This window comes from Haliotis rufescens, unplaced genomic scaffold, assembly GCF_023055435.1.
Source record: "Haliotis rufescens isolate VD_foot unplaced genomic scaffold, xgHalRufe1.0.p SCAF_5, whole genome shotgun sequence".
NCBI classification, from domain to species: Eukaryota; Metazoa; Mollusca; class Gastropoda; order Lepetellida; family Haliotidae; genus Haliotis; species Haliotis rufescens.
In genome coordinates this window covers 36,805,015-36,826,799 of record NW_025964223.1, presented here as the reverse complement: position 1 = coordinate 36,826,799, position 21,785 = coordinate 36,805,015, and the positions used below count along the sequence as shown (strand labels likewise).

Here is a 21,785-nt window from a genome sequence, read left to right as displayed (position 1 = left end):
AGAGTCTCATCCACAGAGTAGGGACACTATTACATGTATACGGGAAAACATCCCAGTCTCACGCACAGAGTAGGCACACTATTAAATGTATACGGGAAGACACCACAGTCTCATCCACAGAGTGGGCACACTATTACATGTATACGGGAAGACACCCCAGTCTCACGCACAGAGTAGGGACACTATTACATGTATACGGGAAGACACCAGAGTCTCACCCACAGAGTAGGCACACTATTAAATGTATACGGGAAGACACCAGAGTCTCACCCACAGAGTAGGCACACTATTACATGTAGACGGGAAGACACCCGAGTCTCACCCACAGAGTAGGCACACTATTACATGTATACGGGAAGACACCCCCGTCTCACCCACAGAGTAGGCACACTATTACATGTATACGGGAAGACACCCTAGTCTCACCCACAGAGTAGGCACACTAGAACATGTATACGGGAAGACACCACCGTCTCACCCACAGAGTACGCACACTATTACATGTATACGGGAAGACACCCTAGTCTCACCCACAGAGTAGGCACACTAGAACATGAATACGGGAAGACACCCCCGTCTCACCTACCGAGTAGGCATACTATTATATGTATACGGGAAGACACCCCAGTCTCACCCACCGAGTAGGCATACTATTATATGTATAAAGGAAGACACCACAGTCTCATCCACAGTGTAGGCACACTATTACATGTATACGAGAAGACACCCCAGTCTCTACCACAGAGTAGGCACACTATTACATGTATACGGGAAGACACTCCAGTCTCATCCACAGAGTAGGCACACTTTTACATGTATACAGGATGACACCAGAGTCTCACCCACAGAGTAGGCACACTATTACATGTAGACGGGAAGACACCCGAGTCTCACCCACAGAGTAGGCACACTATTACATGTATACGGGAAGACACTCCAGTCTCACCCATAGAGTAGGCACACTATTACATGTAGATGGGAAGACACTCCAGTCTGACCCACAGAGTAGGCACACTATTACATGTGTACAGGATGACACCAGAGTCTCACCCACAGAGTAGGCACACTATTACATATAGACGGGAAGGCACCCGAGTCTCATCCACAGAGTAGGCACACTATTACATGTATACGGGAAGACACTCAAGTCTCACCCACAGAGTAGGCACACTTTTACATGTATCCGCGAAGACACCCAAGTCTCACCTACAGAGTAGGCACACTATTAGATGTATACAGGAAAACACCAGAGTCTCACCCAGAGTAGGCACACTTTTACATGTATACAGGAAGGCACCCAAGTCTCACCCACAGAGTAGGCACACTATTACATGTATACGGGAAAACACTCCAGTCTCACCCACAGAGTAGGCACACTTTTACATGTATACGGGAAGGCACCCGAGTCTCACCTACAGAGTAGGCACACTATTATATGTAGACGGGAAGACACCCCAATCTCACCCACAGAGTAGGCACACTATTACATGTATAAAGGAAGACACCCCAGTCTCATCGACAGACTAGGCACACTATTACATGTATACGGGAAGACACCAGGGTCTCATCCACAGAGTGAGCACACTATTACATGTATACGGGAAGACACCAGAGTCTCACCCACAGAGTAGGCACACTATTACATGTAAACGGGAAGACACCAGAGTCTCATCCACAAAGTAGGGACACTATTACATGTATACGGGAAAACATCCCAGTCTCACGCACAGAGTAGGCACACTATTACATGTATACGGGAAGACACCAGGGTCTCATCCACAGAGTGGGCACACTATTACATGTATACGGGAAGACACCCCAGTCTCACGCACAGAGTAGGGACACTATTACATGTATACGGGAAGACACCAGAGTCTCACCCACAGAGTAGGCACACTATTAAATGTATACGGGAAGACACCCGAGTCTCACCCACAGAGTAGGCACACTATTACATGTATACGGGAAGACACCAGAGTCTCACCCACAGAGTAGGCACACAATTACATGTAGACGGGAAGACACCCGAGTCTCACCCACAGAGTAGGCACACTATTACATGTATACGGGAAGACACCAGAGTCTCACCCACAGAGTAGGCACACTATTACATGTATACGGGAAGACACTCAAGTCTCACCCACAGAGTAGGCACACTTTTACATGTATACGGGAAGACACCCCAGTCTCACCTACAGAGTAGGCACACTATTAGATGTATACAGGAAGACACCCCAGTCTCACCCACCGAGTAGGCATACTATTATATGTATAAAGGAAGACACCCCAGTCTCATCCACAGTGTAGGCACACTATTACATGTATACGGGAAGACACCCCAGTCTCACCCACCGAGTAGGCATACTATTACATGTATAAAGGAAGACACCCCAGTCTCATCCACAGAGTAGGCACACTATTACATGTATACGGGAAGACACCCGTCTCACCCACAGAGTAGGCACACTATTACATGTACAGTCTGTTTTTATATTTGTGTAACACATTAAGTCTCACATCAGTATGTGCATGTATTTTGTAAGAGATTTATAAGCTCTTTTTATTTGGCTTTCCCACCAATAAGCAGATTACTGTACACTATAACAACTTTTATCAGAGTAAGATCTGTTTGTAATGTAACACGGTTGTACTACTGTGATGTTAATGTTTCAGGGTGTACAAATATATGAAACTTACATGGACGAAATACGTCTCACGTCTATTGCTCAATCACTGCCCTTCTACAGTAACAGTATGTATAATTTTATGTGTGGCAATAATAGATCACATCGCGTGAAGATCCGGGTAGAGAATAGTCTTCAGCAACTCATGTTTGCTGTAAGAGGTGAATTGACCCATGAAGATCTTGAGTAGAGTAGGTCTCGTGGACTTGGTTGATGCATGTCATCGTGTCCCTATTGTGTGGACTGATGCTAATGATATCAATCGCTGGACCAGACAATCCGCAGACTGGCGTCCTATGAGTTTAGAATTTTGTGGTTTGTACAAGTAATATTGAAAGAAAAGAAAATATATATTAACTGTGCACAAGGTACGGTACATTCATTACTGTTTTGCTATCTATTATTTTCTTGTACTGTGACTTTGTATATAAAACTGGTCTCAGCATGTTTGTTGATCAGGAGTGGTGAATGCCTCAGTATTGCACGTCTTGTAATCTTGTGTTCAGAGAGGGCATGGTTTGTGTGCGGAGAAGGGACATAACTCGTAATAACACCCGTAATAACACCCAGCCTAGCTTGGCAAGGGTGGAAATTGGATTTTTTTAGCCAGTTAACGCCCTTGCCTCGGATAGCTATCAACCAAGCCTGACACCACGATCCATTTAGTTTATTTGAACCCAAGTCCATGCTGCCCTGGAAATGTGAAAATGATAAATTCTTGGCACCAAGTAAAAGCATGGCCATGTATATGCAATCGTTCATTAATATTTGTGTTATGCTCCGTAAAAGAAACACAATGGACACCCCCCTGAAGCCTTGGTTTAAACACATAGCATATTGAAAATGTCATTAATGGAAAATTTTGAAATGCTGATATGAAAAACATTCTTCATATTCAGACTACCAGCAAGAGGAGATTTAATGTATCTAATGGTACGGTATGTGTCTGTTATACCCAAAAGGCATAAGACATTACTCAATACCCTGTATATGAATATTTGGACAGTCTGCTCCATGACTACCTACAGGTCACCGTCATATGGAATGTTGGAATATTGCTGAAGTGTGGCATTAAATTGACTCCACTGCTTTAATGTTATATTACAATGAAGGTAGTCATGACAAACAGTTAAAGGCAACAAAACAACTTGAGCACCATCACAGGTTTAATAGACTTTTTTTCCTTTACACTGGTGATGATCTACTGGTTGGCCTTCATAGCCATCCTGCGGTCACGTTCCTCTGCAATGGACAACTTCACTCCTTTGCCTCTTGGTAGGGAGATCCATGGCTTGTTGCCCTTGCCAATCACAAACACATAGCTCATTCTGGAATCAAGAAATTTAAAATACAAGACTAAGACAACTGCAGCATCAATGAAATTTTATAAGATGAGTGTTGGGCAGCTGATCACCCAAAGTTTTACAACAGAGCATAGACATGGCTATTAGTCAACTGTCAGTGTCTCCCCTCATCATTTGTATCAACAAGCAAAATGAACTGAGAATCTATTCTGTCTTGGAATAAAAAAGAGAAAGAAAATCCACAGTGAAAGCTGCTACATTGGTTGTATGATAATAATGAAGCCAGCACAGATAGACTGATCCAGCAACGAGATTACCAAATTGATCTATGCAGACAGAAATCCAGATAACCAATATATAGTTCCTGGTATCAATATCTGCAGGCTTTAAGTGAACTTGGTCAAGTATACAGACAGTGTCAACATGCATACGTTTGAGAAAATGCTTTTGCCCTTCTAACACTACACATTCATAAGTTATGGATATATATCTGTCCAATGTAACATAAAATGGACAATGTACAAGCTAAGGTCAAAACTGAACCAAGATGACAGTATCTAACATTTGAATTTGTGATATTAGTGCCACTAATTTTGGAACTACAAACATTACAGTGGGTGGAAAAGTCTTATAACAAGAGATCATTGAAAAGTAACAACAAAAACACAAAAAGAGAAGAAATCAGCTTCAGTTGCCCATGCACAACCGTAAAATGTAGACGATATTTAGTAATTTGGATAAATATTCACAAGTACTAAAATACAGGTTTGAAAAAGTTGTTTCCTTCCTTGTTTGGATTTCGATCACACTTTAGGCACGCTCTTACTGATTGACGAGAGTACCATATTTTTGGGACACATCTTGTAAGGTCACACTGACTGCTCAAAATTTGTATACTTATCCTACATTACTCCTAAATGCATCTACTGCTTTCCTTATGACTGAAACAGCTGTGCGATGGTCCTAGGCTGAAGAAAACACTGAAGTCAGGTAAGACAGTGCCTGCACAGGGTACAATAAGAGTTCTTCATCTTCAACCCCCACAATCGTAGAGATTGGTGAAGGACAGGTTGGGTTGTTCTGGTAGCTGATGCTTAGCAATAGAATCTCAGGACAGCCCGAGGTGAACCAATCCCTGCATACCATGCTCTAAACGGGACACGGGTAGTAGAGTGCATGTAACTTGCTAACCCTTGCCTCTGTGGCTAAACCCAAGAAAAAAATTGTCTTCTTGGTGAAGTTGAAAAAGGATGTGTGGATGTGAATGGAGGCCTGCGCACACCACTAAGTATCACATTCAAACAAGCATAATAAGATAAATGTATACTCAAACCCATAGCAGATGAAATTTAATGTGGAAGCAAAGTTCAAATTAAAGCCAAATATTGAGGACCAAAAGAAGACACGTCTGATGACAAGCTATAATGTGGAGATGTGACGTCACTTCCATTGACCACCATGATCACGTGACAGCTGTGCGAGGTTGGTTTTCAGACAGACCTATTGAGAACAACTTTTCTTCTTCAGCCTAGGACCATCGCACAGCTGTTTCAGTCGTATGGTAAGCAGATGCATTAAGGAGTAATGCAGGATAAGTAAAAAATCATGGTTTTTGTTTGATTACGGTCTAGAAAAGGATGAAATAATTTTTCTTGAAAGGAAAAGCCAAGGATATATGAAAACTTTCACGGTTTTGCATTCCTGCATATTTGACGAAACAGATCTCCAAAGTATTGCTGTAAATGTTGAGTTTGTGTGATCTGCCATAATTATTGTGAACATCGAAAGAAAATATAGATTACCATGAAGACTTGAACCAGATGGTGCAATAACAGCTCTAACTGGTGTATTACAGTACGGATTTGGAAACATGATATTTCTGGTGCTACATTTCTGTTGGGGGGGGGGGGGGGGGGGAAATAATCAAAGCGCATAGTCTGCACAGCTATCCTTGTTTTGGGGGAAAACGTGCACAAAACCCAAGAAAATATGACCATCAAATTTAGAAAAATTACCCCACAAAATGAGCATTTCTGATTAAATGCAATGTTTTTATACTTACCTGATGCTACACCTATAGCACTGTAGCGTCAGGTAAGGTAAAACACAAAAACTATGTGGGCCATCATGACAGTTTACCATGTTTACTTGTCCAGATACAAATTCAAAATTTTGTGTGTTATTGCCCCTCCATTGTTACAGATACATTATTAAGAGCTTACTGGGTTAATTATAGTTAATCAAATATGTATCTATCATTTGGTAATGCCAGAAGCAGGTGCACATGCAGCCAGCGACCGTCTAATAGATAATTATTTAGGCTTCATTATGACCTCAGACATGTACAAAAACACGAGAGGCTTCGATATGAGCCATCTATAATCACTGTTGAAGATGTAAAGCCCCACATCATGGTATCCAGAAACTGATGCTCTACTTCATGGTATCCCAGATACCCAATTCTGATTGTTTTGCAACACTTACATGACAACTCCACTCAAGACACATACCGACTCAGCTGATGGGGCCTTGTATTTCCCCCCATTAACTCTTTCAACACCAAGAAGCATCGAGTCCCCAGACACCGCAGGCCGGTTATCCGGCCAAGCCGTAGTCACGTCAAAATAGTACTATATTTTTATGGACCTACCTGTAATATCATTCATTTATTAAAACTATCACATTTCACAATGTCTGAAATACATATTCCATTTCAATTTAACATTTTTTATCGTTAAATTAAAAAATTATTCACTATTTCCCGCGATGTTATTGAAAATAAAATTCTCGGACACACATTTCGACAACGGGTCCACATCGAACACGTCAAAGAGGAAAATAAAGACGTTTCAAACAAATCTTTAAATTTATTATACAAAGTAATATATAAAATCAACAAAAGTATATATAAAAGTAATCAAACTTACATATAAGTTATTATTTTCATCTTTTCGTGCGATCGCGTGTAATGTAAGTCAAATGACATCTCGGCTTTCGTCGCCTTGAATTCTCGGCTCGGACACGATGTTTAATGCAAAAATATATGCATGAAAAATCTTTGTCACAGCTCGTAACCTAGCACGATACATTCACGAAGTTCCATATTTTTAATATATATCGTGATTTCCTGCTCAAAACGTTCAGAATAACACGATTTAACAAAATTCTTTCGCAAACTTCTGTAATTTATCGAACACGAGCTTGGTATCACAGCTGTAATTTGATTGGCTGCCTTAGGTCACGTGCTCAAAATTGACCAATCATGAAACTTGTAGCAGATTTCAGCAAGAAAGCGTCATTAGAAACCAATTTTAATCCAATGAAATCGCTTGTTATAACTACGGAAAAAAAACAGTCAATGTTACGAGCGTGTAGATGAAGGAATAAGCTTTCCAGCGATGTGTGATATGCCATTCTTCGACGAACGTGTTATTCATACGAAACCTCGAAAACGGGGGTATTTCTTCATTTTACTGAGCGGACAGTCGCTGTTATCGGGAAATGGGTGATGACAGATACTATTTATAATTCTTTTTAAAATGATTTTCCAATAACGTAAACAATGAAAATAAAATAGAAATAGGTACGTGGATATTATGAAATCATATATTTGCCGAAAATCGTCAAGTTTTCGCTTCCTTGGTCCTTCATCTGGATGTTAACAACGTGTTAGCGTACATTTTTTTATTTACAACGAATTTAATTAAGTTGTAAATGCATTATTTTAAATAATGTGAAAAACATAACTTTCATATTTATAAACCATAGGATCAGACCTTTCAAATGGTGTATAACATGTAGTAGCAAATATATTTTACAAGCAGGTATTTTCTTTGATAAATGTTGGCTTCAACTATCACACAAGAGCCTCTGGGAACTCGGTGTCCCAGCAGTAAACACTTCTGGTTGACTGGTGTTGAAAGAGTTAATGGTGAGCACCAGACAGAGCAACAAGTACCATCTGTATTGGTATGACGTGACCAGGGGACAGAACCACTGACCGTCTGCTCTCCAAGCAGACACTATCCACCACACAAAGGCCCTAAAATAACATACCTTGTGGCAAATGTGTGTCCCAGGGAATCCTTGACATGAACAATGTCGAAGGACCCTGGATGCTTTTCCCTGTTGATAATTACACCAACACGTCCCAAGTTGTGGCCTCCAGTGATCGTGCACAGGTTGCCTGAAACAGTCATACATACCACTGAAGTATCCAACCATTTGATGCAGAAGACATGACAATTAACATGTTTGTATTGAAGTACTGCTCCAGAGCAGCCAAAGCAAGTGTTTTTTGTGTGTTTTTTTAACTCCACACTCAGCAATATTCCAGCTACATGAAGGCGGCTTGCAGATAATCCAGCCTGGATCAGACAATAAAGCCATTGATATTATGAGCATGGAACCATCTGGGGACATTGACAGAGCCTTACCATCCAATCCACTTTAGTCGCCACTTCCGACCAGTTAAAGTTGCTTGGAACCAATCCTAACCAGGAATCACCATGGGTTCCCAATCCACGACACAATGAGGACACATTCCTACCCGGATCACCACAAGCCCTAAATCACATTGCGGAATACCTACATACCATTTGCATACTGCAACCTCTATCAAATGCACAGGATGGTGGCATATATTTTCACAAAGAAACCTACATTCCTACATACGTGTTAAACAGTAAGCAATGTGCACCATACAAGGGACAACAAATGTAGAACAAGGCATACTTGCTGCATATTAAATGACCTGATGATGTATCTAGAAACTTTTCAGTTATGAGCCAAAATGGCTGCAATTTTAAAAATTTGATCAGATTTTTGTGACTGTTTTCAGAGAAACCATTGCTGTGATCATATATGCAATTTGCAATGTTCATAGGACTCGTGATTTCCAAAATGTTGAAACAGTAAAAATGTTTGGCTTACAGAAAATGTGCCACACCCCTTCCTATTCCACATGTCAACTATCATCAGTTCAGGTGAGCTAAAATACTTCAATTACTAATCATGCTAATATCAATACATATCTTAGACAAAACACAGAGCAATTCACACATGCATTAATATATCACTAATTTGTAGTAGAATGAAATAAGTGGCCTAATGACATTGACAAAAAGCTCTCACCAGATTCAAACTTAACGTAGTCCTTCATTTTCCCTGTAGCAATGTCCACCATGATGGTGTCATTCACTTTCACCACAGGGTCTGGGTAGCGGATGGTTCTGCCATCATTTGTTGTCAGGTATGGCACTCCCTTGGGGCCGGTTGCAACACCTCTCACTCGACAGAGCTTGTACTGAAAACATCAGTCTTTTTAGGAAATGTTTTCAAGGAACTACACACATGTAAAACAGTTTTCACGATTTTTGAAAAACACTGTTTCTAACATTTGGTAATGCCAAAAGCATGAAATCTGCAGTCAGCGACCGTCTGAAAGATCATAATATTGGCTTCATTATGACCTCAGGCATGCAAAAATACACGAGAGGCTTCGATATGAGCCATCTGAAACATTTATCACTGTGTTATAACCTGAAAACATTCTGTGGCCAACCTTACTAAGACAAACAAGAGTGTGCCACTAACGTGGCTATACCCCCCGCCCCTGTTGCAGAGTTTATGACCAGAGCTCCAGATAAGCTTTGGGTGTTGTGGGTATTTTACCCATGCATTTTAAAATCACTGCGTATCAGCTATTCTATCTGGGTATTCAAATTTCTGTTACCCACTAGTTTTTACACATGTGGGTATTTAAGTTAAATATTTAAAAACACTATTCATCTAGTCCCTGCAAACTGGTGTTGTGTGGGTTCGAGAGCTTTATAGGACTCAAAAATACCACGATACTTCCACAAGAAAGTGTGATGGCAAATGATCAAATGTAACTGTCATCGTGGAGTTTGGCAAGGTTGACGGAATGCCCGTTTATAATTTCAAAATAAGTTGCTGATTTGCAAATCGAATACGCAGGGTTACTTCACAATACTTTGAATATACGCACAAGTTTTATTTTTGTAGCGTATCTGTAATGTTTGTTGCGTATTTGATACGATTGGATATTATTTTACTGCGTATTTCTGCATTTCTGATGCGATTTTTACGCAGATACACAGCTTATCTGGATCTCTGATGACATAATTAAATCTAAACAAACCCTAACCTTTTTTAACCGAGGTGGAACTTGTCATGGAAATTGTAAAAAAAAGAAGAGTTTGGAACTTAAGTCCATCTAGTTGCCCTGGAAACATAAAAAATAAAAAAAAATAAAATTTCTAAATAGCAAAAGGCACCAGTTCAGCATGTAGCTGACAGACCTGCAAAGTTTCATGAAAAAATATTGAACGGTTTATAAGTTATGCTCCTGAAACAAACCCTACCCTCACAGAACCTAAGTCCACCTTGTTGCAATGGAAACGTAAAAAATAAAAATTTCTAAAATTTCTAAATAGCAAAAGGCACCAGTTCAGCATGTACTTGACAGACCTGCAAAGTTTCATGAAAAAATATTAAACGGTTTCTGAGTTATGCTCCAGAAACGAAACATGACGGACGGAGCCTGTTTCTATATCCCCTGCCCCAATTGAATCTAGTGAATAAAACATTGGAAAATGTTTGATCTCAACATGCTCAAAGGAAAGATGATAGAGAGCCACAGGGCTCTAGTCCACCTTATCATGATGCAATAGATGCAAAGGTCATGCAATTTGGGGGCAAATTACATTTTCAATAGGGTTGCCATCCCAATTCAATGTAATAATGAGCAAATGAAATGACCATTGCAAGGACTGCACACACAATCAGCCTGATCAGCTTAACAATAGTCAAAGGTATAAAAAATGATGTCTCACTTTAAGTCATTACACCAAGAACACAGACATGCTCAATGAAAACTGTCATTTTAGGATAGGTTAATCTGTCATGGCACGATCATAGACTAACATATGAAAAAGTTAGGTGTTCTTTAACTTCTTTTGAGCACTATATATGAGGTTGACAAGTGCTGGATGATTGGCCTCTACTAGTCATACACTTCAAATAATGTTTATCACATTTTGTTTTCATGGAGTGCCAGGGCTTGTGAAAGTTGGTAATGTCAAAAGCATGAAATTTTAAGTCAGCTACCATCTGAAGATAACTATTTGGGCTGAAATCAATACTGGCCACTTGAACAGTATGAATTTATGAAACTTGTCAATTTATGTTTGACATTGAAAACTGAACAACACTGCCAATAATGATTCAAGGATAAATACCTTTGCTTCTTCTGGCTTTATACGATGCACAATAAATCTTCCTTTGACATCATACAGGACTCGGAAATTTTCAGAGGTCTTCTCAATGGTTACAACATCTAAAACAAAATCAGGTGTTTGAGATTCTCAGTATTCAAAATGAAACAAACATAACCACATGGTACACAATGCAGAATCAAGATTCCAATGTTCTTTTATGTCTTATTCTCCCAAAGAGGCTCAGATATCCTCATGAATCACCAAATGTTCCAAGAACAAAATAAATAAATAATTTAAAAAAATAATATATATCACTTCTTCCCTCAGAAATGACAAAAGAAATTAATATCAAGTGACATCATTAGGTTGGTAAGTGTAAAGCATACATAAACTTTCATACTCATAAGTTCGTGAGGAAGGAACCCCATCGGCAGTAGAGAGAAAGAAGGTGCAAGTTTCTTTCACAACATGAACCAGTGACCTGGTATCTTTCCTTTGTACATGTTGTATGTCTGACAAATATATACTTAATCATGTGCTTGCCGTGTTTTTGGTCGGACAAAAAACAGCAGTGCAAACATACCCTCACAAAAGTCTGTGGGAGCAGTTGCGAACATTCCTCATGCAAATCAAGATACATGTGCAGCATGAGATAGCTATGGGTTTAAAAGCTACCCTCAGTTGCCAGTCATTAGATCGATACAGTAGCAATAGCGAGATTAACTGCCAACGGGAGACAGTCTGTTGGAAGACTGAATGCTGGTCAGAGTGCCTGGGTTGCTGCAAATCTCTTTTTAAAAAATATTTTTTAGTCAATTTAGTATATGATGTTACATAGTTTTACATAGAGTAACATGACATGTAATATACTTACTAGGTGTAGGTTACATACCTATACAGCAGACAGCAAATTTTAGTTGGCTACAGGTGTACCACAATGTTAACAAATGGTGAAATGAGCAGGCTACATTTGCCATGCTAGTGGGGTCATTAACTAAGTGTGAAGCCAAATCCTTACAGCACGTTTGTTGAAATTGTTCATGTTCAAAATAGAGATAGTAACTAGAATGAATAAATTTACATAGAAAATCAAGTAAGTTTACATTTGTAAGTTGTATTTAAATGTAGATTATATAAGATATGTGATTATTTCTAATCATGCTAATAGCATCTTTCCAGGATTTTGGAATGTTTAATAGAACCTGGTAGGAGTCAATAACTGTGCGTTTAATTTGGTATTTTCTTTCAAGTTCATTGAAAGGCATATATCATCTTCATTACAGAGATCTGTAACAGTTTTAATTCCCCTTAAAATCCAATTTCTTATAATGAAATCAGTTTTGTAAACTGATGGTTACAAAACTAGAGGTTCCGATAGTAGTTCTCCAATGTTTGTCCTTTGTTTTGCTTGTTGTTTAACGCCGCACTCAGCAATATTCCAGCTATATGACGGCAGTGTGTAATTAATCGAGTCTGGACCAGACAATCCAGTGATTGACATCATGAGCATCGATCCATGCAATTGGGATCGATGACCTGCATCAACCAAGTCGACGAGCCTGACCACCCGATCCCCTTAGTCGCATTTTACGACAAGCATAGTCGCCTTTTACGTAAAGCATAGTCGCCTTTCACGGCAAGCAGGGGTTGCTGAAGACCTGTTCTACCCCGGATCTTCACAGGTATCCAATGTTTGTGGAGTGTTAGGGTGTCAATCATGATTTAAACTTTCATCAGTTCCACATTATTCAGTTTGATACCTTTAATTGCATTATTATTAGTGGTGTAACGATACGGCGATACAGTATTGTATCCCGATGCACAGCCCACGATATGACGCATCGATTTGGAAAGCATGTATACATACGATATTTTCATAACACCGTTTTACTTACGTATTTTCTTGAGTATAGTGCGGACTTTTTTTCTCAAAAAAACATCTGTGTAGAAGGGGGTGATGCATTATACACGAATTAATGAGTTTTGATGTTTTTTCCCCCATGGAAGGACATTACCGTGAGCACGTAACACCGGAAATACCATGTCAACAAATCGATATTGAAGTTCGCAAATTATTCGTGTAATTACACTGTCTGGCTAGACAAAGTGTTCTTTGTATATCTGGACTTATGTTTGTAAATTTCATTAATTTTATTCAAAATTCCTTTTAATATCGTTTTAATTAATTTCGGCGAAATCGTGTGTGAAGCGATCGGAAGATCGCACAACTCACCGTTATTAACAACAACCACGGTCAGGTTACCGCTATTGACGCCTTGAAACAAACACTAGTTGACAGAGAATGGATACATATATCATAAATGCCATAATTTGATTCGTTAAAAGCCATATTTGTTTTTGTTGGACAATTCTATGTCAACACGTAATTCTCGCGATCACGTGCACGGGAGCCTTGACGGTGACTGGTCAGACTGGTTCCATTTAAAAATAATACCCAGCAATAGTGATCAGCTGCTTCGCTTAGGGTTATTATTATTTTTAATATGTTTAGTAAAAGCTGCATCTAAATTAACAACATATTGGAATACATTATTCCTGAAAAAAATAATAGTTTCAGATACAACTTTTGCCGATCTTTGCATTAAAATCCTGTAAAGTTATATCATTGGGTGTGTCTTGACCGATTTTTTATCTTAAATTTCGAATTTGTACTGACGAAGTTTCTCATCACCCGTTCGTTTGCCGGACTTCGCTGAAGGGGTACGGTGTAATTTTTTTCTGAGCATAATATTCAAATTTCTTTTTTTCCAAAATATTGAACCCGCTAGAGGGGGGTGCGCACTATACTTAAGAAAATATGGTACTTTTAAACATGAAATATGTTTAACAGTTTCAAAGCCAGTTTGTTGTTTCAGTAAAACATACTGTATTGCTGACAAGATGCTATACAGTAAATAAACACCTTATATCTTCTTCAACTGTACTTGTCACATCTTTTAGAGAGCAGAAAGACATCAATTTGGCTTAGCTTGTACCAGTAAACACTGTATCGTGATACGTATCGTATCGCGACCCCTGTATCGTTACACCTCTAATTATTATCACAAATTATTATTACCAAAGTTTCTGCAACAAGCAGGAATAGATATGGAGTCAATGGGTCTCCTTGTCTACATCCCCTTTCCCAGAGTAAATTGTTTTGAAACAGTATCAAAATCTTTTTCAAAGTCTATAAGTAACAGTAAACCAGGCCTCTTTTGTAATTTTGTTTCAAAAAAGATATATAGCAGTTGTATGTTTTCTCTAATACCATATTTTCTTGAGTATAAGCAGCAACATCTTTTGTCGGCGACCTTCTCAAGTGCCCATCCTGACAGATCGACATCATCAGGTATGACTCAGATGGGCAACATAGCGTCATCAGCAATGGAGGAATGTCATCTCTGACGAAAGTCCTTATTTTGTGTCAACATTAGATGGTAGGTCAGGATCAGGTCAAATGTGGCAGTGTCCAACCCAGAATTAAAAATCAAGGGGGGACTTGTCCCCCCATCATGTAGAAAATAGGAGGGATTTTGAAAAAGTAGGGGGGATAATTGCTTTCTACAAAAATGTCTTATTTTGTATTATGTACTGGAACATCATCATATAAAAGTGTAACAGATCAGAATAAAGAACTGAAATGAATAACAATGCTTTGTGCTTTTTTCTATTTTGATTAAAAAAGTCTAATTCTTTTATTTTTGATTACTAAACAACAAAATACAACATAATTTTGATCAAAGTTTTGATACGTTTTCTACTAAAGTAAATCAAATTTCGTTTCCTATGCCAATCCTGTCGATAATTTATTCAGCAACCCAAGGGACGTCACTCGTGTTCGAACTTCCGGTTGTTATCGATCGGTCTTCGACAGTTGTTTACAATATTTGCTGTGAACTGTCTTTCTTCGTTAATTGATTAAAGATTTTGTGAGTATTGAATCTAAAGGTAGGGATAAACAGCTGATAAAGTAAGTAACTGTACAAGAAATTACTGTGCGTGACAGATCGCGCTTTGATTTTTTTTATGAGGGTCGATTTGATTTGTTTTAGCGTGAATCGCGCGGCCTGGGTTGGAGACGGATGTGGTGAACGATTTGCAGATTCTTGTGTGCTTGAAAGAAACCCATGGGGACGCCCAAGCATCATGGTGTGGGGCGACATGGGACTGAACCAAGGAACTGTGCCTGTGGTCTTCCAAAATATTGGCCCAGACACGGGTAATGGTGTCACAGCACATCGCTACATTGACCAAGTCCTCAGACCTTATGTCTTTCCCTTTTTCGCCCATCACCAATGCCATATATTCCAGCAAGACAACGTTCGTCCCCATACAGGTAGAGCCACTAGATACACATTCTACAGCAGCATAACATCACCATGCCCTCAGTCTGGATTTGAATCCAATAGAACACTTGTGGGACGAGATCCAAAGCTGTCTCAATGACCTCTAACCAAGGCCGACAACAGATGCGGATTTGAGAGCAGCTTTTCTACGCATATGGGCCCAGATTCCCATGGCTTTCATTAACCGCCTGGCGCACTCGATGCACCGCCATTACAGACGCTAGTGGTGGGCTTGACATTCTCGGCTGTTAAATATTGTGTTCACAAGTAGTCCATAATTTGGGGATGTTTAGGGAAGCCATCAAATTTTAACAAATTTGAGGATCTGCGGAAGATTCTCATCCCTGTGTATATATAATTCAAAACAAAATGTTTCGCATCGTTGTGTGGGTCAGATTATACCTAGCATGTCTTAGATGTTACCACTTTGGTGAAATAACCAATACCACCTACCCATGAATCCTGTGGGAAAGTTCTTGTCTGTGCGAACTCTGCCATCAACCTTGATGAGTCGCTGGTTGACAATCTTCTTGACCTCATTGTATGTGAGGGCATACTTAAGTCTATTCCTCATCAGCACACTCATTGGTAGTGCCTCCCTCAGCTTGTGAGGACCAGTGCTGGGACGGGGAGCCTGTAATCAATTTAACAATTAAAAGAAAGCAGAGTGAATATTTTCTGCAATTCCCTACTGAAGTGTGTAAAAATGATATCTACTATAAAGATGGAATAATTCTAAGATGGGGCACAATCTACTTTGAAATAATCATGATAGGACTAATGTAAATAAGCAAATTTAAATAAGTATATCAGGTTCTGTTACAGTTATTCTATAATCCAGAATACCCTGCAAGTTGTTTAGCTGGAGGACAAAATGTTCATAATAACTTGTTGGCTCTCCAATTTTTAATTCATATACAATTGTATATGCTGATCACTGCTATGTACATGGTGTACAGAACATAATGCTCATTATCTGAAACTTAGAAACTTACAAAGACACCACCAAGTTTGTCCAGCATCCATGACTTTGGAGCCGTAACTCTTTTAAGCACTTTCCTCCGTCCTCGATAACCCTGAAAACATGACAAATTGGTAAGAAATATTTCACTCATCAACATGATCAAAGCAGGTGGAGCCTTCGTATTTTAATCAAATCGTCAAAACGTCACCAACTTAGCTTGTCTGTAACATAGCGCTATCCCAAGAAGATCCAGGTCATAAATGGTGTTTAGCTACCCGTGCTTGTCTTAAGCGACAACTTATAGGATCTGGTGGTTAGGCTCATGGACTAGGTTGATGCATGTCATCATATTCCAATTGTATAAATTAATGCCTGTGATCCTAATCACAGGTCTGTCTGGTTCATACTTGATTACTTACAGACCTTCATTGGGGTTAACCAAAACAAGGCTCAATATTCTAAAATCCCTGCACCAACCCTGGACATAACATGTTGTGCACACTACAGAAAGTATGGAAACCTTTTGGGGCCATTGTTATTTGGAACTGATATGGCATTGCACCTTATCGCGACACAGCTAACTTTGTTTTAGCAGCTGCATTAACATGATTAAATTTGATATTTATTTTTAGACTGACAGTCATTCATGGTTGCTTTATGAAAAGAAAGAATCATATTAGATTACAAACATGCTTAAAAATAAATCTGATAGTTAATGATTTAACGTGAGCCTCCCAACATATCCTTAGTTACATCAATGAAATATTAAGAAACCAGTGTACGAGAGATCCGGAGGCATACCTGTCATCAGTACTAGGTCACTGTTGATAGCATATTAAACACAGGCCCCAATGCCAAAAGTATTTGCGCGTATATGTGGTGTCGTCCGTCCCCCACTCTCTCCCCTCCTAATTATGTTGCAAAAGGTGTTCCACTTATTCGTGGCAAGTTGTTTACACACAGCTAGAGAATGTAAATTTGAGATATAAAGACTTCAAAAGACGATACCTACCGTAACTAAAATGCTTGATATATTAGTGGTATCTATCTGCTAATCTGTGACAACACATGTGAATACAATCGAAACGTATCCAACATGGGCCAAAAAAATCAACCATATCACACATCTGGTCTACAATAGACTCACAATATGGTGTAAACATAAAAGAAAGACGTGTAAAATGAACATTAAAAACAAAATTATGTCCTATTTGTCTATATTTTAAACTGGATGCATCAGATTAGCAAGACAGGTATCTGTATGCCCTCACCATTTTGGATGGCTACCGGAAAAAGGTCGACTTCGCGATCAGCAATTCTGTTTCCGCTTCCGCTTTGGCCTGCGTTATCGTCTCTTTGATTGGTCACTTGTCTGGATAGTGAACCAATAGGATAAATTCTAACATAGGCAAGAGTTTACGTCCGGAAACATTCTGTTCGGCCCATTCGGTTTTCGCTATGGAATTTACTGATAGCAACGACAGCAATAAAGGAACCGATTCTTTTGAAGATTTAATGACGTTTGTAGAAGAAGATGGACCCACTGACAGCAGTGCAGTGACCCAAGTGTACATAGAAAGACTAGGATCTCACTCAAAAGATGACCAAAACCAAGTGGCCGATTCGGGGTCAGATACCATCCCTCCTGGTATGGAGAACTGTCAAAATGAAAGTTCTCTTTCAACCATCGAACATGAAGGGTATGGGTAGTTTATTTACCACCACTAATTTAATGTGACCTTTATTTTATGGGAGGCCAAGTTATTGTTCTTACTATTCACAAATTGAAATTGGAATCACGTTAATGACTGACTTCCTTGTTTGAGGACTTGCAAAGTGGCTAAAATGATTAAATGGGAACTAATATACATAGGCCTAGCCGCCTATATTATTAATTTTTATAATTAATCACGGGAATGCAGTGTTCCCTACCACACTTTTCTCTCACTAAAACTGGTTATTTGTCTTTGCGACCAGTGACCTACGGCAGAGATCATCCTCACGAGAAGTTGTGGTACTATATTCTAAAGATGCTCCGATTTTTGTGGCAGAAAAGTGATAGGGAACACTGTAAGGATAATGTGGATAATTGTAAGGAACGAGGGAGGCATAAGCATGGCTTATGATGACACAGGGGTGAGTTCGCTTTTGAATCAGTACTGAATAAATGTAGCAGGTGAAAGTGGCTTATCTGAATGTCCCAGGACAGTTTCCAGTAGCCAAAATATTTGACACTAAACCATTTTATCTTTTTCTCTCGATGTTTTTGTGTGAAGAACATTAGGAACTGCTATAGAATCTATAATAGCCACTAAATGGGTACTTAACCCTAATAATCGTAAAGTCAAGGTTGATAGATCGTAAAGGGGATCCAAGGGCTAAGGATAGCTTTCAGGTAATCTAATAGCAAGTAAACGGGTACCTAACCCTAATGATTGTAAAGAGGTGATTGATTGTAAAGGGGATCCAAGGGCTCAGGATAGAGTTTGGGTTAAGCTACCCTAACACTGGCAACATTTGGATGTGTTCAGCACCAGTATAACATACCTAAGAAACTGCATTCCTGTGCATAATAATGAAAATTAATGAATCGACAAAATAATATGTGTATATTAGTTCCCATTTATAATAATTTTTGCCACTTGAATTTCGTAAAACAAGAAATAAAAAATATATTGAAAATATTAGTGCTTTCATAAATTTGTGGTTGCTAAAATGAGCTGCTGCAGGCTATATTTAGTAAACAAATATTCAAAACTTTGGCGAAAACGGTTACTTATTGTCAGGCGAAAACAGCACCTCTATTTTTAATAACGATAAGAGCGATTTATGTAGTAGTGTATATATGCTTTATTATATTTTGTAGTAGTATATATGCTTTATTTACAATGTTATTGTCTTGTCTTTCACAGTTATATTCTCAGTTATTGTACAGTCCTGTATTTGTCCACAAATATTGTCATCTTCATTGTTTCATAGCAGTTCACAAAACTGGCCCATTAAAAGACCATGTGAGTTTAATTTCATTTATCTTACTTCAAAGCATGTGATGTTTTCACAGTAAGTTTAGTTTAATTTATTTCAGTACCAGGGTACACTGGTACCAAAACAAAGTAGCATATGGTGGAACCAGAACTGTCATCGTCTCTTTCATCAACTTGCTGTTGGGCTGATAAAAACTTTCAATTTTCAGGCATAAACTGTTAATAGAAATAATAGTAACATAACTATCCAACTTGTTTTCGTCTAGTTCATCTTATGTCTCAATTGCATCTTGCATAATACAATTTGTACAAATATGAACTGGTACTGTACTGTGCTGAGTATATGCAGTCAGACTATACCCTTTTTATAGCACTAACATTTGGTCTGGGAAATAAGTTACGTCAAGATTTTTCATTCGTTAAATTGTAAAATATAATAGAAAGTAGCCAAGAGAATCTCCCAATTAAGCCTAATACTGAAGAAATGTAGATTACTGATCTGTAATGGAAGTTTGGATTAGTCTTCCAAATTATCTACTAGTGAAGAAATCTTAACTTTAATACCAAACTACTATGGACTTCCATAGGATATTAAATTTTGGTTAGTCTTGTTTCAGGTTGTGTAGGAGACAAAGTCATCATTTGGTATGAGACTCTCCTATCTTTAGCAAATATTGATTTAGTACTAAGTATATTTATTGTTTCAGTCTGTGACTTTGGCCACTGGTCTAAAGCCTGAGTCTAGTATAATTATGTTTGATTTTGTAAGATCAGCTAAAACAGTCCATGTTATAACATTTAAATGTATTGTCGGATCATAGGTTTTCAGACATCATAGGTTTTCAGACATCATAAGTTTTCAGACATCATAAGTTTTCGGACGTCCATGTTTATCGTGATTACTCTCGCTAGAATGGTGTAGCATTGAAAATGGGGGGTGGTACATTGAAAATACACAGATCATGGCTTCTTTTTAACATGTTTAAGAGGAAGTTGTCTTTTATGAGTGATATGTTTTACAGTTGTTCATGTGATTAGAGAGGAAACTAGTATAAACTACAACTGTTTCTTAACTGAAAACCCATAACACAGGGATACAAAAATATTATGCTAAATAGCCAAGTTTGGGCTAGTAGACTAAAAAAGAAAGAAAAAAGAAAACGTTTTTGGCATTGACTGTAGTTTTTTATGCATATTTGTATTGTGTATTTGAAATGTTATGTACTAAGCTTTTGTACTTGCATATTTGAGGATTATCATGATTATTATGCCTATATTAGAAAAATATCTGTCTTTGTATGAATTATCATTTGTATATGAGACTGAATCATCATTTGGTATGAAACTTTCCTATCTTAAGTAAATATTGATGAGCTTATAGAATTATTAGTATTGTGGAATTCCAGCATGTGATGCAAACAGAACTTTTTAACTTAGGAGAAATATATGATAATATATGATTAATTTTTTTCATATCAATGTATTTTCTTGACATTTGATACCTCTGGTCAGTGGTTTTTAAGGATGTCATGCTGCTGTTGGGGAAGGGAGACTTCAAGAGCCTGTCACCGTTCTTTCTCATCAAGTCACAGTAGCATGTAAACACTAATTAGTAATGACACCCACAAGTGTTGAGACATTTCTTAAATTAGTGCTACACAGATTTGTTTAGTCGCTGAAATTAAGAGACTTGTGGGTTCCCATGAAAAATGACTGTTATTTGGGCATGTACATACCTTTATTTCAGTGACTTTATGTTAGACTATGTCAATTATTATCCATTGGGGAGACAATGATGCATGACTGAACAACCAAGTATTATCCGGAACCTGTTAATCATAGAGATATATGTTTCATTGTGGTGTTCTTCTATCATCTTGATTAGTAGTGTGTATAACAGAAATATGTGTGTTTTCTGTAGGTACATACATAATACAATACCTGGTCATCAGATATTGTATTATGTGGTGTTCTTCTTTCATCTTGATTAGTAGTGTGTATAATAGAAATGTGTGTGTTTTCTGTAGGTACATACATAATACAATATCTGACGACCAGATATTGATGACCTTAAACCCTGGAAATGAGCGGATGCCTATCAACCCGTCACATGCGATCATTACACTGGAGACACAAGATCCATACACTAATGCCAAGGAGGTGAAGAGGTGAGTGTCACATGCAGCAAGCATGGCAGTTTTCAAGACATACCAGGGTAGTCGTGCATTCAATCTTGTGGACACACCAAATTTAAAAAAA

General features: G+C 38.5%; 2 protein-coding genes and 1 non-coding gene across 4 annotated transcripts in view; 1 reads left to right on the top strand and 2 right to left on the bottom strand.

Annotated features, from left to right (window-relative positions):
- Positions 1-3,837: 3,837 nt before the first annotated feature.
- LOC124118526 (40S ribosomal protein S4-like) lies at positions 3,838-17,890 on the bottom strand. Its single transcript, XM_046480677.1, has 7 exons — positions 17,814-17,890; positions 16,574-16,654; positions 16,032-16,212; positions 11,251-11,348; positions 9,122-9,293; positions 8,045-8,174; positions 3,838-4,012 (listed from the first exon to the last, which is right to left on the bottom strand). Exons 1-7 carry the CDS (start codon positions 17,814-17,816, stop codon positions 3,886-3,888), a joined length of 792 nt encoding a protein of 263 aa, XP_046336633.1. The 5' UTR covers positions 17,817-17,890; the 3' UTR covers positions 3,838-3,885.
- LOC124118534 lies at positions 6,233-6,365 on the bottom strand. The gene has a single exon (XR_006858498.1). It is a non-coding gene; the product is annotated as a small nucleolar RNA SNORA16B/SNORA16A family (small nucleolar RNA).
- Positions 17,891-17,939: 49 nt separating the features above from the next.
- The window catches only part of LOC124118525 (metal regulatory transcription factor 1-like), a 50,665-nt gene continuing 46,819 nt past the window's right edge, over positions 17,940-21,785 (top strand). The window contains exons 1-2 of one of the 2 annotated variants that reach the window (XM_048384207.1): positions 17,940-18,242; positions 21,554-21,694. In XM_048384207.1, coding sequence (XP_048240164.1) covers positions 18,001-18,242; positions 21,554-21,694 — 383 coding nt within the window. In that variant the 5' untranslated portion in view covers positions 17,940-18,000. The remainder of the gene's footprint in view (positions 18,243-21,553; positions 21,695-21,785) is intronic. The other variant, XM_046480676.2, reaches the window with a different exon arrangement.